Below are 18,752 nucleotides of genomic sequence, written 5' to 3'. Positions count from 1 at the left end.
TCCATCCCGTAACAGCAGGGTCTCTGCTAATTACGAGGTTGAACCCGCCGACCACCTCCGAACCCAACGCCAGCAAGGCCGCACTCGCTCCATCAAGGCTAGACAGAGATGAAGGACACTGTTACAGAAAATTCTGCCTCTCTTCTTACGACAGTGACGTCTTTGACCCCGGATGCTGTTGCTTCGTCAGCGGATCACCCGTGGCACTACAACAACAAAAAAACTTAACACTTAAGACAAAGACAACACAACGAATAACAAAAAAGGAGTGGCGGATGTGGATTGGAAGGATAATAGGGATGCGGAATCAAAGGATGAGACCGTTGTCTCTGGCGAATCGGTAGATGAGCCCCATGTAGGCGAGGTCTCTAGTCGCCAACATTTCCCTTATTTCTATACCCGGTCGTCTGCCGATGCTCTCGACTGCGCTTAACAAGGAGGGTCTTGCAGTTTCAAACTCCACGCAGGACCACAGAAGGTGATCCACATCGTGAAATCCGTCACCACAGCCACACACCTTCGTCTGAGCCAGAGTTATACGCTGCAGATGAGCGTTCAACGCGAAATGATTCGACATAAGTCGAGACATCATGCGTATGAACGCCCGGTCTACAGAGAGCCCACCGAACCAAGGCCGCAGGGACACTCGCGGAGAGATCGAGAAAAGGAATCGCCCGAGATCGTCCGCCTCCCACATGCTCTGCCAGCGAGACAGGAAAAGTTGCTGTGGTAGGCGAAGAAACTCTCGGGCCGAGATCGGACGGTCGTAAAATGCGCCTTGTTGGACGCCTGTTTTGGCCAGTGAGTCTGCCTTCTCGTTGCCGGGAATTCCACAATGAGCAGGTACCCAAATTAGCGAAATCCTGAACGCCTTGTCGAACATGGAGCCAAGCAATTCTATGATTTTAATGACAAGGAAATCCTGACTCTTAACAGCTTTCGGGGACCTTAGTGCTTCGATAGCGCTAAGGCTATCTGTAAAAATGAAGTACTGATCCGAAGGTCTCGCTGCTATAATCAATAGTGCGTACAAGATTGCGGCTAGTTCTGCGGTGTAGACACTACACGGCTCCCGCAATTTGAAAAATGCTTCGGCGGACTCACTAAAAACGCCGAAGCCGGTGCCTTCCTTAGAGGATGATCCGTCAGTGTAATACTGGCTACTTTGGTCTAAATGGCCATACTTATCCCTGAAAATGCCCGGAACTACCATCGGGCGAAGATCATTCGGTATGGTCTTAATTTCCTCGTGCAACGAGGAATCTGTTGTTAAAAGGGAACTGTAGGTCTCAGGAAGGGCAGCACGGTTTAATGCCTGTGGAGCGCTAGGATGCACTTGTAGGGCAACAAAATCTTCGTAGATTTTCAAGATCTTGCTCTTAGAACCTGTCTCTAGAAGCGCTTTAAAATTTTCTTCGATCAAGGGATTTGATACTGAAGAACGGACTAGAAGGCGAAGCGACAGCATTTCAAAACGTAGTTTTAGCGGCATCACTCCGGTCATCACTTCTAGGGACATGTTGTGTGTTGATTTCATGCTCCCTAGTGCGAGTCTAAGACAACGATACTGTAGCCTCTCTAATTTGAGGATATGCGTGTTGGATGCCCAATGAAAACATATGCTTCCATATTCCAACACGGATAGTACCGTTGTCTTATACAGTCGTAGGACGTCTGATGGATGTGCGCCCCACCAGAATCCTGTGACTGTCCTTAGGAAGTTGATTCTTTTACTGCATTTTTGCACCAGATGGGTGATGTGTGTACTCCAGTTTAGTCTTGAGTTGAACCAAACACCAAGGTATCGAAAATTGTCGGTAGTTGATATCTTTTCACCGTACAAAAAGACATCAATTTTCGGGTCAAATAGTCTTTTCTCCCTGTTTTTTGTCGTGTCGCTGAAGGGAGAAAAGACTACCATCTCAGTTTTCTTTGCAGAGAACTTGATACCAAGGTTTTCAGACCACTCGGCAAGGTTGTCCAAAGTGGTTTGTAAAGCCAGTTGGATTTCGGCGGCGTCCCTGCTTGCAAAAGATATGACGCCGTCGTCTGCTAATTGTCTAATGCTGCAGTTCGGAGCTAGGCAAGAATCTATTTCACTGACATAGAAGTTATATAGCAGGGGGCTCAAGCAGGACCCTTGTGCTAGTCCATGGAAACTGGTCCGCTTTAGTTGCACATGACCATTGTTGAAACTCATAGCTTTTTCCGACAAAAGGTTGAACAGAAAGTTGTTCAACTTTGGACCCAGCCCCACATTTTCTAATTTTTGACTCAGCTTGTATGGTGATACTGAGTCAAATGCCCCCTGTATATCCAGGAAAATAGATCCCATGTTCTGCTTGCGTGCACGAGCAAGCTCAATTTCTGTAACCAGAAGGGCTAAGCAGTCATTAGTACCCCTGGCTTTACGAAAACCAAACTGGGTATTCGAGAGAAGGTTGTTTGATTCCAACCATTCTTCTAACCGAAAAAGAATCATCCTTTCAAGGAGTTTCCTCAGACACGACAGTAACGATATTGGCCGATACGAATCGTGTCTTGATGGCGGTTTGCCAGGCTTCAAGATAGTGACAACTTTCACCTCTCTCCACTCTTGCGGAACGCTGTTGACCTCCAACATATTGTTAAAGATGCTTAACAGACGTTTCCTCCCTATGTCGGGCAGATTTTGAAGCAATTTGCTACCAATCTGATCCAGACCTGGGGAGGAATTTTTGCTTGATAGGAGAGCAAGTGATAGCTCTACCATTGTGAACGGTGAATCCATCCTAGGGTCACTACCAGGCGCATGTTGTGTAAAGCTTTGCGCAGGAACGAAATCGGGGCAAAGCTTGTGGGCAAATTCATACAGCCACTCGCCAGAAAAGCTTTCGCTCTCATTAATGTTGTTGCTGTTTCGCATCCTTCTAGCCATTCTCCAAAGCGAATTAAGTGAAGTGGCGGGGTCTAGATTATTGACGTATCTACGCCAATAACCCTTTTTCTTCGCCTTCAACAGGTTTTTGCACGTTCTCTCCAGTCCTTTATATTTTTCATATAAGGACCTCGAGCCCGTGTCCCGGAAGGCTTTAAATGCCTCACGCTTCTTGGTGAAAGCCGCTTGGCAATCCTTGTCCCACCAAGGAGTGGGAGGTTTTTTAAATGTCCTTGCTTGGTGGGAGCGCCTTGTTTGGGCCTCAAGGGCGCACTTGTTTATAATTGAAACAAGTTTTTCGTACTCCTTGACAGGAGACAAATCTTCCAAGTCAAGTGAAAGCGAAGCGGCTATTAATTCGCCGTATCTCGTCCAGTCGATGTTCCTCGTTAAGTCACATTTAACGGGGATTCCTTCTACTGGACATCCTCCCTTGATGTAGGAAATTTCTATCGGCAAGTGGTCACTGCCAATAGGGTCCTGGATCACCTTCCAACTAAAATCCAGGGCCATTGCTGATGGACATAGAGACAGGTCCAGTGCACTCGCCCTACTTAGAGGTGTCTGCATCCTAGTTGCCTCTCCTGAGTTGAGAATGGAAAAACCAAATCTGTCGCAGAAATCTCGGATGATAGGAGTGCGAATGTCATCCTTATCGCACCCCCAGTCGATTCCATGAGAGTTAAAGTCTCCCAGGATCAAAAGCGGTCCAGGCAAGACCACTGCTAAATTTCCAAGATCCTCTTTGAACTTTTCAATTTTTTCTTTTTCATTGTTGGCTATCGGGGGGATATAAATGGATGCAATTGTCACGTGAAGAACGCCCAGTTTTGCCTTAACTGCGACAGTTTCTATCATTTCTTGTCTAGGGGTAGGTATTCTGGTGAAAGTGTGACTCTTTCGAACACCAATCAGTACCCCCCCACCCCTAGTAACGCGATCTTCACGGATTATATTATATCCCGGGAAGGTTAATTTAATTTCATCCGATAGCCAAGTTTCACAGAGGGCAAACACATCGCAGTTGTGTTCGCCCACTAATGCTTTAAAGGAGTTTAGCTTGCCAAGTAAACTCCTACAGTTCCACTGTATGATAGTAGCCGTAGGAGCCATTAATCATCCAAACGGACCATCATACTTAAGCATGGCCATTGAGCCAGCCACTGTTTGATCATCCCCTTCAGGAAAGGAAGGGCCCAAGTAGCGATCATGTGCAGATGCTGCGGGAGGTTAAGGGTCATTAGGAGGGACTCAAGGATCTCGGAAAGGGACGGGGTGGGAGTTCTCGGGAAGCTCGTGGGCTCCGTCGGAAAAGCCAGGCTTTCCACCGGAGCTTCGGTCCGAGATGATCGCTTCTTCTTGGGCTGCTTCCTGGCAATTTGGGGGGCTGGAGTTTTGGGATCAGCGTCACGTTTTGAACCGGGGGAAGAAACTTTAGCGTGGCGCTGTGGTGCCAAAGGTTTACTTTTCGTCTTTAAAACCTTCCGCTGTACCTTTTTGTAAGGCACTCTCATGATCTTTACCGATCTCAGTGGCACCTGTTCGGGTGCAGTCGGACTAGGTTCGCCATTTGCAGTTGTACCCAAAACTGCAAAAGGGTTCGATGCGTTTGCTCCCTTGAGAGCATCGCTGTACGAGCCGCGTGCCCGCTCGGCTACCGTTTTGGTCTGCTCCTTTTGCAGTTTCCGGTACACAGGGCACAATGCAACCTCATGCCACTCCTCCCGACAATGCGAACATTTTTGGGATGGGGCTTTGCACTCCTCGGTAGCGTGAGCCCCTCTGCATTTTCCGCAGCAAATCTTGCGAGTGCAGAACGGATCGGCATGTCCAATCCGGCTGCACTTCGAACAGGTGGCCACCCTTGGCACGTATGGCCGGTCGATGGGTATCCGGAGGCCTTCTAAAATGAGGGCCTGCGGAAGTACCGTTCCCTCAAACGTGATCCGGAGGGAGGTGGTCGGGATATATTTTTTTTCATTTTTCGATGAGGCATCAAGCTTAAAAAGCTTTTTTGCCTCAAGGACTTTTACCTTCGGCGTGTCTGGTGCATGAAATGCACCTACGCCGAATTTAATCACCTCCTCCTCCGGATAATCGAAGTCTTCGATCACGCCGGTAACTTCCACCAGACTACCGGGAATATAAACCCGGTAGTGCTCCGTAAAATCTGGATCAGCCGCAATGACGTTGGCTTGAGCCCGGTCCTTTGCGGTTACCCTGATCTTGTTTGGGCGCATCCGAAACACATCGGCAACACCCGGGTATTTTTTAAACAAAACAGCCGCGATCGTCCTTACATCGAGCTGCTTGGTACGTGGCATAAAATAAACTAATGGCTTACCCTCCCACGACACCGGGTAAGCACGAGCTCGATGTTCAGATGGCTGATTAGTTTTTGTCAGCGGGGCACAAAAACTATTTGCCGGTGGGGCACTCGACGCCTTCGAGGAAGACGGTCTCTCTTCCAATGCCACCTTTTTAGTGGCAGGAGCGGCCTTAGGGCGACCTGGTTTACGCTTTACATTGGGCTCAATCTCCCTTTCCGAGTCAGAATTATCTGACCCCATGCCAGGACCGAAGACAACGGGAGAGGTGGGACAGGACAAAACTTACCGTCACACACGATAGACAGCACGCGCGCAAAGGTACACACACAAACTCACACACACTGGACTGATCACGATCGATGCGACGATGCAGCGTGGATACGCTTGCTTATCGCAACGATCAACAGATACACACACTCACAACACTAAGAACACACGTTGATCGGGGCTAGGCGCCACTCGATCGATAAACACAAACTCCGAGCGAAAGCCGGAGAAAGGCGACACCGATTAGTGCGATACGGGTAATCACGTTGATTACGCAATCGCACACGAGGACAATGACCACTATCTGCCGTACGCAAATGACCCGTTTGACGCTCCACAGCGAAACACGTCTTATCGCCACGGAAGCTGGAGGCAGAATGAAATATATATATATATATATATATATATATATATATATATATATATATATATATATATATATATATATATATATATATATATATATATATATATATATATTTGCATGAACATGATAAATTTGTATTTTTCGCGTTTTTACTCCCCTAATTATCCATAATACTCAATACCACTTCCATATTTTTGACTTAGTATGCTTCTTAGTATCTCTCTTCTTCTTCCTTGGCGCTACAACCTCGAGAGGTCTCGGCCTGCCATTTCTGGCTTTCTGTGACTTAATTTTACCCGTAGTAAAGTAGTCAGCCTTACGTACGGATAAGCGGTCTGGATAGAATTTGAACCCCGGCCCTGCCCCGTGTGAAGACCAGCGCCGCTGTCGCCTCTGCCACCGGACCGCCCCTCTTCTTAGTATACTAAGGTAAATTTTTGGGTTGATGTTTAATTATCTGAATTTAACTATATTTCAGTTTTTTTGAAGAATTATTCTAAGTTAAATCATTTCAAACAAGAGAAAACGCATTTGTGTTACCATTTTAAACGAAATCCTAATAATGAACATTGCACAAAAGTGACCACTGAATTAATCAATGTTAACCATAAAACTCATACTGATTTTGTTGGCACCGTATGTGGGGAATGACCATGGAGGAGCAATTGCAATGACGAGCTTTAGAAGCTGGTCTGTGATCTAGCCATCGTCTAACGAACTTACTCACACCATTGAGCTAGTCATGTCATGAAAATGAAACCGTACAATCCAGTCTGTAAAGTCTTTTTAGACCGTCCACCTGGACCGATAATGCATGGTACGGCCAAACTGACACGGAATGACGGTGTTGATAAATTCGCCAGAACGGTTGGGATTGTCCTTTAGCGATTGGGATTGGGACCTTCAACGGAAACGAGGATTGTTGGAGACAAAGACTGCTTAGCGGGTGTAACCATTCGACTTAGGTTTGATTATTTTATATTTAACTGGTTTTCTATATCTTCGTCTCGAGAAGTTGCCATTTCTGGCTTTCCGTTGCTTGAAGTTATCTATCCATAGCTGGATAGTCAGTACCTGAGTACGGAGAGGCGATCTGGATGGCATTTGAACCCAGATCCTGCCGTGTGAGGACCATCGCCGATATTGCCTCAGCCACCGGACCTTTCTTTATTTAGTTTCAGTAGCAATTTCATCTTATGACTTTTCTTGATATATTTACTTTTTATTAAGTGATTTTACTCCATTTACTTCTTTAAATTCTAAAGAAGTAATCTTGGATGACACAATAATAGCTTTAACTTTCTCAGGTAGAAATAACCCTCTCTGAACGCAAACTTGATGCTATGCTCTAAGTAAATTAAACATCAATTACTTTTAAAGTGTAAATTGAATATTGTCTAGTGGGAAGTACCACCCCGTCCCCGGTCGCAGTACATCTCCCCTAAAACAGCATGATTTATTCATAACTTTATCCGTTTAGGCGTCCATTTTGTAGACGTTTAAGGGAGCGATCCCTCGCTTCCACAGCACCGGGGAGCTACTTTAACAGCAAATTTACGGTCCACTCCTTCCCACTGATCTATAAATACCGAAACATTTGTACCGTTTCTTCAGTGAACGACATTTCCAAACTTCTAAATGCATACAAGAATAGATGAAATGCGGAGCACGCACTCACATAAAACACCAACAAGCCGGGATAGGCATGGGATGGGAAGAAGCATTTGGAAAAACTACTAATGTTTTATTAATTCGCGTTATACTCGTCCACCCTGCCGGAATGGTGGTTTCCCGTCGTAAAGTGGAACTTTTTATCACGGACGAATGGCACACCTCATCGAACTCAACCCTCCCCAGGTTAGTTAAGTTCACTGTCTTTGCTGTGCTTCGTCCTGACTAGACGGTTCTTCCCGACCAAAACGGGAAGAACGGTGCGTATCGTTTGATATTTCATCGCTTTCATTGTCTTCCTTTTTCGTCCACCTCCCATTTTTTTCGCTTCGTACAGAAGTCATGAAACACCAGGCGAAATTGTGAGTAGAGCTGCTGAATGAAGCTGGACAAAATATGACAATGCTTCCAGCAATTTTATTTCACTCGCCTACAAAGCGGGCCCGCTACACATTTTATTTCTCTTTCAAAAGTTGGATGGCTGAAATTTTCCACATTATTGCAGCCCATTATCGTCCGGACAGTGGCGTTCCTTCCGGTTATCTTCCATGCTTCACGTTGATGGAGCAGTTTGTGTGCGTTGAACTGTCTTTTAAAGCTTTTCTAGCGAATACTTTGTCCACTGCTCTAGAACAACTGTAAAAGACGACGGGAAGACACCATGAATGCTCAGTTTTAACTTCACTTTGATGAAAGCGAAACAATCGTTGGAGGTTCCCACCGGCAACAAAATAGAAGAAAAAACGCGTCACCCTCTCAGTACATTTCCTGAACTCATCCAATTCTAGAATTCACCCTCTTAAAGACTTCCGAAACGAGGTACCGGGGAATAGAGACCCCATACCCTCGCTGCGTTGCGAAATTCACCCTCACTGCATATAAAATGGCCGGAAACCACAACCGTGTACCACACCTCCCGGTCGTTGGACGCTGAAGTCAAAACGAAATTGAAGAAATCGCGGAGAGCGGAAGAATTCCGATACCTATCCAGTGTTTTCTAGCCTTCCTTGGTTGGTCCTTAGTGTCTCCCGGAGGACACATTGTCTTGGTGAACGGTGGGCAGAATGGCAAAAACTCAGCGATGGTCTCGGTCACCGAACACCTTCACTGTGATTATCTTTCCACGAGGAATGGATAGAATGGACGACCGCGTGAAGATACCTCAAACCCCTGCGCTTCCATATTCCCAGCTGCGGATGCGCTTGCTCCACTAGTGATAGCAGCAAATGGATATTGGTGGTTACGGCTGACTGTGAGGCTGAATTTAAATCGTCTCCTCTGTTCTGGACATCCAACGTAAGAAAGAACGCGTGCAATGGCAATAATAGACCCCGGGTGTACTACTACCACTACTACTTCTACTACTGCCGCCGAGTGTGTCGACTCGCTCGACCAGGGACGTTCCCGAACTAAGTACCCGATACCCGTTACAGAGCTAAACGGTTCCCGGTTTGCCTTTGAACGTCTTGAATGATTTGCGCACCGGGTACCGCTAGTTAAATCTCTTACCCACTTCGGACGGTAGGGGCCTCGCCAGACAGAAATCGATTACGACCCGATACCAAAAGGTAATGCCATCGCTTAGCCGGGCTGCTCTTTAATCTTCATAAATCACCAAACCAAACCACGCTGGTGTTGGTGGTTTCGGGTCTGTCTTTCTTATTTTCTGCGAAAGTATTTTCCGATCGTTCGCTATTCCCGGGCGCCGGGTCCGGTTAGTGAGGTGTATTTCATTTCACCGGTGCAATTCCTTTGATGACACCCGGGGACACGATGAAGCACCCGTTGGGTTGAAGTGTGTTGTAACGGATTACGGAAAGTGCCATTAGATACGCCCGCTCGCATCAGATTATGGAGGGCGGGAAAGAGTTGGGTAATCCTGCTTCGATGGAACTTTGCTTCGGTAGGAAATTATGCATCAATGGCAAAGAAGCTTAGTTTACGTAGAGGAATGCAATAGGCCGGGCTCAAGTTGTCGATGGATGCTTATCTTATTATTGTCGGTAAAGAATTACAATAGCAACACAAAGTGATGCAATTTAAAGAAGTGTCACTTTATTACTCCCGTTTGTAAGTAGAAATATTCACTGAAGATACTATAGGAGCATGGCCAAATGCAGGTTAACTCTCAATTATTTTTAAATATGCATGCAAAAGTTAAGGGTTTCCACAGCAATAAACACAATCCATTCAATGGTGCATTATAAAAATTATATAAAATATAAGTATATTAATATAGTATTGATATTATTGGGGGCAGCCCCGGGAAGGACCAGAGTTCAAATCCCATCCAGACCGCTGCACCGAGCGGAGGACTGACTATCCAACTACATGATCATTAGGCCAAAAAGGAGGGGAGAGTCATGGCATTCTTAGTTGTAGAAGCTCTAGTTTTGCTAAAATCCCCAACTAGTAAGTCTGGGACCCAGTTGGCTTGCAAAGTAAGATGGGTCTGGCTCGCAAAAATCTGGGAACCAGTTGATGTTAAATAAAAAATCCGTTTCGGCAGTTAGTAGATGATGTCTTAAAGCCTTTGGACGAATCTAATACATCAAATGTTTTTAGACAATTAAGTGGCAAATGTCCTCGAATGTGAGGGTACTAGCTGTAAAATGAACGCTAGACTGTCTACCTAGCTACCGGTAAAATCAAGTCACTGAAAGCCAGAAACAGTAGCCTGATGAAGAAGGTTTAAAATAGAATTCAAAGGGGTCAAATGTACCTAGTCTGTAAACGTACTTCAAGAACCAAACAATCAAGGAAATTCTTAAAATTGAGAACAATGTCCTGTGATCCTTGGACTATGGTTTTAGGGACTATGAAATGATTTGTATTGAGCTACTTCATATTCTCTCTCTTGCTGCTTTGACTGATGGCTTTTTTCAATAATATCATTGGAGCCTTTAGCTGCAAAACTTGTCATGCTTTAATTTTAACAGCTTTGCTTTGTACTATCCTCGACTAGGATTGATTATTGTATTGATAATATAATTATTAGGAAATAACTAAAATTCTGATTAATATTTTACGCATCAAATTCAAACACCGATCCGGACGGCTAATGTCAACAGAATGCATGTTCTAAACAAAGTGTACAATGTTTATATTTTTTGCCTAGCTTTATGCTTTTATGAATTGATTTTCCACACCGCAGCACGTTCATAGAGCGCCGTACGATGCTTAAGTGAGCTGGTAAGTGCTTTTAATGCGGAATGATAAAATTGTTTTCCCATCAAGCACATCGCCATCGTACGGCATCCCAGTGCCCGGTTTCGGTGCGAGACAGTGGCAGGAAGACCAGTGGAAAGGCATATTTGTTAAACTATAAACAATGCAGACACATTCTTTCTCCCGTGTGCCTTCCCACGGTACCCCATCGACTCTCGGTACGCTACGGGGTTGACTTCATTGTGTATCAAAAATGCAACACACAACAACGCAATCGATGCACCGGAACGCATGGATACTTTTAGCTGACGGTGCATACACAAAAACCCACCACACACACGCTGGATGGATGTTGAAAAGCATTACTTCAACTTTTTAAGGCTGTGAGCCACGCCGTACACTGGACGGCGGCACACGGGGCACGGTGCACTAACCGAACCGGTCAGCACTTTTGCACATCCTCAGAACAATGTTCGCGCTGCGGTAGGACCATAAACAGCTTTACGAGACTACCGTGGACATCGCCCGTACCGGTAGACGTTTGATGTCTGGTTGCTCAGTTGTGCTTGAGCGAGCGCGTTTCCCAAAGCCAGCGAAGCCAATTTCAATTGATCCATAATCAAGGTCCCGGAGCGGTCGGGTGGTGTGCGCCCTGTTAGTGGCGTCAATCACCTACTTCACTCGGCGAGCGAACGGAGCGAAATTTATGACGCATCCATCGAGGTCGGGTCGTTTGCTGATGCATAACGTCATAGTAACACGGCAGGACTCGGTGAGATAGTCGCGCTCGTTTAGTGTACGATCTCCACGGCCATCGGGATGTTTGTGGAAGGGATTACAATGGATAACGTACACGTGGCCAGGGTACCAAACCTTTGGAGACATTGGTTTTGTAATCAAATCTGAAGCATTGTTGCGAGTGGCTAAGGGAAGGGCCAAGTGTTCATAATTCCATTGATGGCGCTGGCTGATTTAATGTTATGAGTGTAAAGGACGGTATAATGCTTGGTAATATGACATTTTACCGGTGAGTTCTGAAAAGCGAGGAATCACGGAGTTTGTATTAATGTGATTAAACACTCGGAGTATCATTTGCTGATACTTCAAGAGTTCAAAGCTCATGGTAATTTTGAATGCTTTGTTCGACAAAATTACATAGTTTCAAGTTCTGTATCTTAATAATGTAATCATGATGAAAATCACACTAATTATTCTTCAATATTCTGTTTAAAACATTCCAACGAAATGAGAGCTGCTCTACTGGGCGATTATAGAGGAGGTTATGTAGGATAGAAAAAGTCCTTCACATCTTATGTAGACTTTAATCATTCAGGACATATTCCTTACGATAGTTACGAGCGTAAGAGAGTTTCCATTGCTTTTTCTTTTGATACATATAAATTTTGAAGGAGCATGACCTCGACTGATGTGCAAAATTAAGATTATCTAAAGGTATTTTTAATATTTTCTTAATCATTAACTCTCATAATTCGAATCATCTTTACTTTCTCAAAATAAGTTCAAGTCCAGTTTTCATAAGCAAAAAATTGCGGATTTCGCAAAGTGACACAGATTTTACTGTAGATGGATGTTATGTAAAATTACTATAATTATGAGTTTTGCTCTTCTCTGCTCTAAATACCTGTCGCGACGGACGAAGGTGGCACTGTACAGAACATTTATCGTCCCAGTACTCACATACGCCTCTGAGACATGGACTCTATCCAAAACTGACGAAGCCCTCTTAGCCGCGTTCGAGAGGAAAATGCTCAGAAGGATTTTTGGCCCCGTATGTGTGGAAAGACAGTGGAGGAGCCGACAGAAGAAGGCGCTGGCGAGAATTGTTGCAGCAGGCCCAGACCACGAAGCGGTTGCAGCGCCTGATAAGTAAATAAGTAGTATGAGTTTTGTTCAGAATTGATTGGGTGTTAAGGATGGGCGCTCTAGGTTGGAATTACGATTCCGATGCGATCTCACAGAAAAATGAGTTAGAACCGATCCGAAATATTGATTCCGGCCAGTTCCAGAATCATTTTGATTCCGGACTCGTTTTTGGTTACTGAATCGTCTCTGATTCCGAATTCCGGTTTTCAAAATTCCCAACGGAACTGCTCATTTCTAGTGCATATTTAGCTCTGAGTTATGATCCACTGCCTTTTGATGCTAATTTACCATCTTTAGTGATCAATGACAATAATTTTTGTACACTAAACACCCACTAAAATACACTAAACACCCAAACAAACTAAAGAACCCAAACAAAAGTTCTATTGTAATTGTATAGTGACGAAACAAATTTTCCTCGGATGGTTGGTTGCAAAGCGCAAACCGATATCCAGAATGTATCATCTCTCATGATTTAATTAACACCCTCGGAGGCTTCCACACAGAATATTTCTGTACTTTTCTTGCGTCATTTCACAGGTACTTTTTTATTTTTGCCCCACTGTCTAATTAATGCATAAGGGAAGCCTACAAAGCATGAGCTTCGGTTAATCTTTGACGGAACTTATTTGACCGAATTAAAGAGTTTGATCCAATTTCCCAACATCACCAGAAGCACGACCACGTATCAGCGATGTTAACAATACTGTTCCCTACTTAGTGATACCGTGATAATTATTCGATTGAATTATTGTATTAACACCTTCGTATAATTAAAATGCAGCTGTGCCATGCATGACGTACAAATTTCACGGGCTAGTGAGCCATGAAATATGGCGTCTTCCGGGCGCTTCTAGAGCAAACTGTAAGTAGTGAGGCATGTGTTCTAAAAAAAATGGTGGTAAAAAAACATAAACATTAGATTGCATACCATCAGGCGCCTAAAGCATCCAACGAAGTTGTGTCCCTGGCACCTACTTTTCCCATTCGTTGTTCTGCAGAAAAGCACGCTCATCACGCTAAAGTTGTTCTTAATTGCTAATCTAGCTTCTTTTTCGCGATAACTGTACATTCACACTAACGCGGGGAAATACCTGCACGCTTATTTTTTTTGCACAACGCAGGCATCATTCGCGATTCATCAATTAGCGAATTTTGGCCCACATCCGCGTGTTTAGGAGCATTGCGTTGGTTTGCTTCTAAATAGCAGTGGAATTTGTCACAAACGTGTCCGTTAGAATCGCACCGCTAATTTTAAACAAATCTAGAACTCAAGGACAACATACGATCAAAATTCGTATAAAAATGCCTGCATACCGTCATCAGAAGCATCAGTCCCCGGCAAGTGTCCATCCGTTCTAAAGGTTCCAACAACGACAGTGTGATAATGAGCCAAACAATGGTTTGCTTCGCTGTTCTGGTAATTATTGCTAGCTTTTTATTTGTAGTTGAACAAATGTTTAATTTTTGTCTAATGTTTCTTTCAGCTTATCGCTAGCTTTGTAGCAAGTTCGAACGGCTACCAAATATTTGGCAAAAATGCTGACTCGTACGTCGATAATCAACCGTTTGAAAGTAAGCGTCATAGCGTAGTGAGCATTTTGTCGAAAATACTGAACCGAATCACATACTTTACACTTCCACAGACCAATTTAAGTATGGCTATCAAGTGCGGGTCGAAAACGATCAGTTCCAGCACAAGTACAAGAGTCCGCAAAACGTGACCTTTGGATGCTACGGCTATACGCAGCAGGACGTTGGTGGCGAACACCGAATTTACTACGTTTCCGATCAGTTTGGCTACCGTACGGTTGAAGTTGGACAGACCGTCACCATCTTTCCGCAGCCCGGCAAGAGTCCGGTTCAGCAACAATGGCAGGAGCTCCCATTCCCAGCAGGTTGTTTCAAAGAAACCACTGGTGGTGATCCGATAGGCGAGGGAAATGACCCCATTCCCGAGATTGTACCGGTTCCACCAACTGGTCGATGCGTGCATCCTTTCGGAAGTGATGGAAAATCGTTCATCAAAAACATTATGTGCGAATCAGTTGAGAAGTCAGAAAGTGGAGTGGTTACGCTGTTCTATCCGTTCCATATTGCCTGTACCGAGATGGAAAAGTTTGAGATCCAGCTAAATCAGCTCGTTGCGAAATTTAACAAACCAGTGTTACAATTTTAGGCGCATTGCAAGGATGATTATCGACAATCGATATTGAAACACACTACTTCTGTACATATTTGTAGCTTCTGGTATAGTGTAGCTAGCAGGATTATACATCAGAAATTAACGAAGATCTCGTCCAATCTTCACACGAGATCCAACCATCACTGCCTTACAGTACGATTGCTTCGTTTTCGTTTGATCAACAGAAATAAAAGCTTGTATAAAGTACCTTCAAACTGTCTGCCTCTTCTTGCCTCGTTTACTATCTCAAATCAACCCGTCTTTCGATAAACGCTTCAGCCAACAAAGAAACTGAGACTGCAATGCAACAGTTAAATTGCAAAGTCAACACCCCAACGCAAACGCAAACCGACGTGATTCTTCGGCCAGCTCGACCTTCAGCAGCAGCTGTGGTGTTTGCCCATAGCCCGTCAAAACATTTACCAGATCTTCAGATCCGGTTCGGAAATTAGACCAATCCGACCAACCGGCGCAAGAACTGTGCCGAACACGGCCGAAGAAAAGCCTCCAGAGATCCCTCACTCCCCCGAAAAAAAAAATATCAAATAATACTTCGCTCCAGCCTCCAAAACAGTCCAAGTCTCGGGCTGGTGCATAAAGGAAAAGGTAGACAGGTATGTCAAAATTTGCGCAAATATTGATTCATCTTGCCCGCCCGGTTTGGGGGACTTAGCGCTTTGGAAGCTTTAAATTCAACGTCAAACGCTGCTGTCCATCCCAGTACACCCGAAATCGTCGGACACACCACGCCGAAAACCACCGAGAGCCATCTGTGACCTTCATCATACCTCGCGAGAGTACTCTCACTCTTTACGCGTTAATTCGCTTTCCAAGTGATGCGTGATACGTCACCGGCCGGTGATCGGTGTTAATAGGCTGGGGACTTTTTTCAAATACTTATCCAATTCACAGCAGCGTGTGTTAGGCAACCGGATCGGTTCGGGCGCCGAGTGTTTTTCACGGTCAATCGAAGGCGTTAATGTGCGTGTGGAAGGAGGATGTGGCCAGCGTGTGTAATCATTGTGAGTGAGACGTTCGTTCGTTGTTGGTTTCTGGTGTGGCGAAAAAAAAAACATAAGCAGATCAAACCCCTATTAAATCGATGGTGTGTGTGCCCGGTGCCCGATTTTCTTTCGCAGCTCTTAACCGTAACGATCGCTGTATCGGCCACTGATGATGCGTTCAACATTGAGCTGAAACAGAAGGACGCCGAAGTGTACCACGAGCAGAGCTTTGGAAGAAGTAATGACGGCTTGTCCAACTTCGTACAGTCAAACAAACAAGCACTCGCCTAATTGCCGTCCTTTGATTTGCCATTTCACGCACAGACGAGTTCAATTACGGGTATCAGGTGGAGCGGACAAACAGCCAGTTCCAGCATAAGGTCAAGGGTCCGGATGATGTAACGTACGGTTGCTACGGGTACATCGATCCGGTGGGTGAGAAGCATCTCGTCTACTACATTGCCGATCGGTTAGGCTACCGGCTGCTAGCACCGGATCAACCGACGAAAGTGTTTACCGAACGGGTAGCGAACAGTGTGTAAGTTTGAACCCGTGACTCACCTGTCTGTGAAGAGGAGAACGGTCTAGGTAAACAAGGATCCGCGTGTCTTCCACTTACAGCAACAAGCTAGATGCTGATCTTCAGGGTCGCAAGCTGGACGAGAAAGTCGTTGCCTGGAACGATCTTTACCTTCCCTCGACCTGTCGTCGGTTGAATGAGATTGTTAGCATTACACCACCACCGACAACGGTACGACCTGTTCTGCCACCCGCTACCACTGTAGATGGTCGAGATGGAGCACTGATAGGAGAATCCAACGGACAAGGTACAACTCAACGACCTGGAAGCGGAGATCCTGTGCGTGAAGATCGGGATAATGTAAACTCTGGAAGTGGAAATTCTGCGGGAGTTGATAATCGACCAAGTGTTCCAATTGTTGAAGAATCTTCCAATGTAAGCGTATCAGTTTCTGGAGGGTCTTCTTCAAGCTCTGCTTCACCCAGTATTCCTACAGAAAATGGTGATAGCAAAGAGGCTTCAGATAACGACAACCATCATTCGGGTGGAGATGTTCTACGATCGTCAACGCCTCAAACCGTTCCTTTAACTCCAACAACTCTTGCATCTCCCGTACAAGCTCCAATCACACCTGAACCTTCCATCGCTCCGAAACAAACCGATTCCCCTCCTCGAACTACGTACCTTCCCGTCACTACAACCTCCCGTCCACCAATAATTAACGTTCCAGATCAACACTATCCTCCCTCCAATTCCATTCCTTCGCAACCCAACAACTGTGGCCACGATGCATCCGCACCACGTCCCAAATATCCCGGATCGATCGCCCAATTCAACGGGTTTGTGTTCCCGATCAATCGCAACTGCGACGATAGTGGACGCAACACGGCCGATCTGCTCGCCCAGATGCAAACGCTCAACGAGATGGTCCTGAAGGTGAGCAATACACTTCACACGCTGATCGAAAGTGATCGCAACCGTACGACTGCGGGCGATGCCTGCGAACGTGTGTTGGAGCTGCTCAACATCCAGCAACCGGTGCCGCTGCTCGTGTACGTACCCATCATGGTGCCTTACCTTGACGGTGGTATTAATGGTGGCGGTACGCAGCCACCGGTCAATCCGGCGAGTTACGCGTACGCCAAGACGTGCAGTGAGTGTAAATAGATAAATGGCGTAGCAGTAGGGATGCTCGCTTAGGTTGACATTTTAACTGGGGACCTCCCTTAGCCCGTGGAGTTTGTGGCGTCTTTCACTTGTGGTTTTTTTTGTGTTTTTAAAGTGAAGGAAGTCCTCCGAAGTCTTTCGGTTTGGAAGGGATATTTTGTATATTCACTTATTTCTACTATGGCCGCAGGGTGCAATAAATACGAAAGCTATTATTTATAAATAAACTCTTACCTTAACTAGCAAAGAATCAATTTTTTTCTGTATTTTTTCTAAAATTTGACAAATCTTAAATTCCCCCATTCTGTTCAATATTTGTCTGACTGAATCAGAACACTAACCGACGCAAACAGCTCTAATCCTGAAGCTTAACACAAAATCAATAAAAAGCGCTAGCTGTTCTAGCTCGTCTACCCAGCTTTCCAACCAAGAGATAACTCTCAAAACTCAATTACACATAAAATACGATAAATTTCAACATCGCTAAGCTCCGGTCCTGGCTTCCCACTGCCATCCCGTCCCACGGATCGATATGCTTGATTTTCCAATAAAGGAATTTTGAAATTGATTCGTTCCATAAAACAATCAAACAATCTTTCTCTGCCTGGCCTCGACGGCACAGACGTTCCGATCTATCGCCTCCTTCAGACAGGATGCTGATCCATGGTTTGATGCGAAGGTTGCTCCATCTCGTTGAACGGATAAAAATAATATTCTCATTCCAATCGACCCTCGCTCAGTTCCCGCCTTTGAGCCCCTACGGTCTATATCGTGATTTTTTATCCGTTTGCTTTATGCCAATACACGCCGACACCCCCAACACAACACACCCGTTCCGCTCCTACACTGATGCAAAGAGAAGAATTATGATTAAGTTCCAGCCACGACGGTGGGCAGAAGCGAAGGGGCTGGGAAAACTTTCTCTTGTCTGATGCAATACTTTTGCCCACCCAATGCCTGTTCGCCACATTTCCATTGACGGATACGCACGGTGCAAACTGGCAGATCCTGTCAACGGGTGCATGGTGCAAAGCCAAGTAGAAGAAGAAGGAAAAAAAGAATACCATGATTCGTCTGCAAATAGCATATCCCATTCGGCATCGGGACGAAACGATCGTGCAAGTGATGCGTTGCATGAATGGAAACTTTTAAATAGAACCAACGTTCTCGACGATTTCCTGCACCGAACAGTGTAAACTTGAAGACGTCCGCTCTTTCCCGCCGATGCGAAAGATGCGTTTAGATGTCTGCCATTTCATCCTTCGCGGAAGC

General features: G+C 45.3%; 2 protein-coding genes across 2 annotated transcripts; both read left to right on the top strand.

Moving 5' to 3' along the window:
* The first annotated feature begins 13,381 nt into the window (after positions 1 to 13,381).
* LOC118503547 lies at positions 13,382 to 15,317 on the top strand. Its single transcript, XM_036036946.1, has 3 exons — positions 13,382 to 14,024; positions 14,092 to 14,179; positions 14,251 to 15,317. Exons 1-3 carry the CDS (start codon positions 13,992 to 13,994, stop codon positions 14,781 to 14,783), a joined length of 654 nt encoding a protein of 217 aa, XP_035892839.1. The 5' UTR covers positions 13,382 to 13,991; the 3' UTR covers positions 14,784 to 15,317.
* Positions 15,318 to 15,520: 203 nt separating this feature from the next.
* Positions 15,521 to 17,727, top strand: LOC118503546. Its single transcript, XM_036036945.1, has 4 exons — positions 15,521 to 15,811; positions 15,929 to 16,031; positions 16,118 to 16,331; positions 16,415 to 17,727. Exons 1-4 carry the CDS (start codon positions 15,788 to 15,790, stop codon positions 17,478 to 17,480), a joined length of 1,407 nt encoding a protein of 468 aa, XP_035892838.1. The 5' UTR covers positions 15,521 to 15,787; the 3' UTR covers positions 17,481 to 17,727.
* Positions 17,728 to 18,752: the final 1,025 nt, after the last annotated feature.

Source organism: Anopheles stephensi, chromosome 2 (assembly GCF_013141755.1).
Source record: "Anopheles stephensi strain Indian chromosome 2, UCI_ANSTEP_V1.0, whole genome shotgun sequence".
In the NCBI taxonomy this organism is placed as follows: Eukaryota; Metazoa; Arthropoda; class Insecta; order Diptera; family Culicidae; genus Anopheles; species Anopheles stephensi.
The sequence above is the reverse complement of the archived record's forward strand: the minus strand, read 5'-3'. Positions and strand labels throughout refer to the sequence as shown.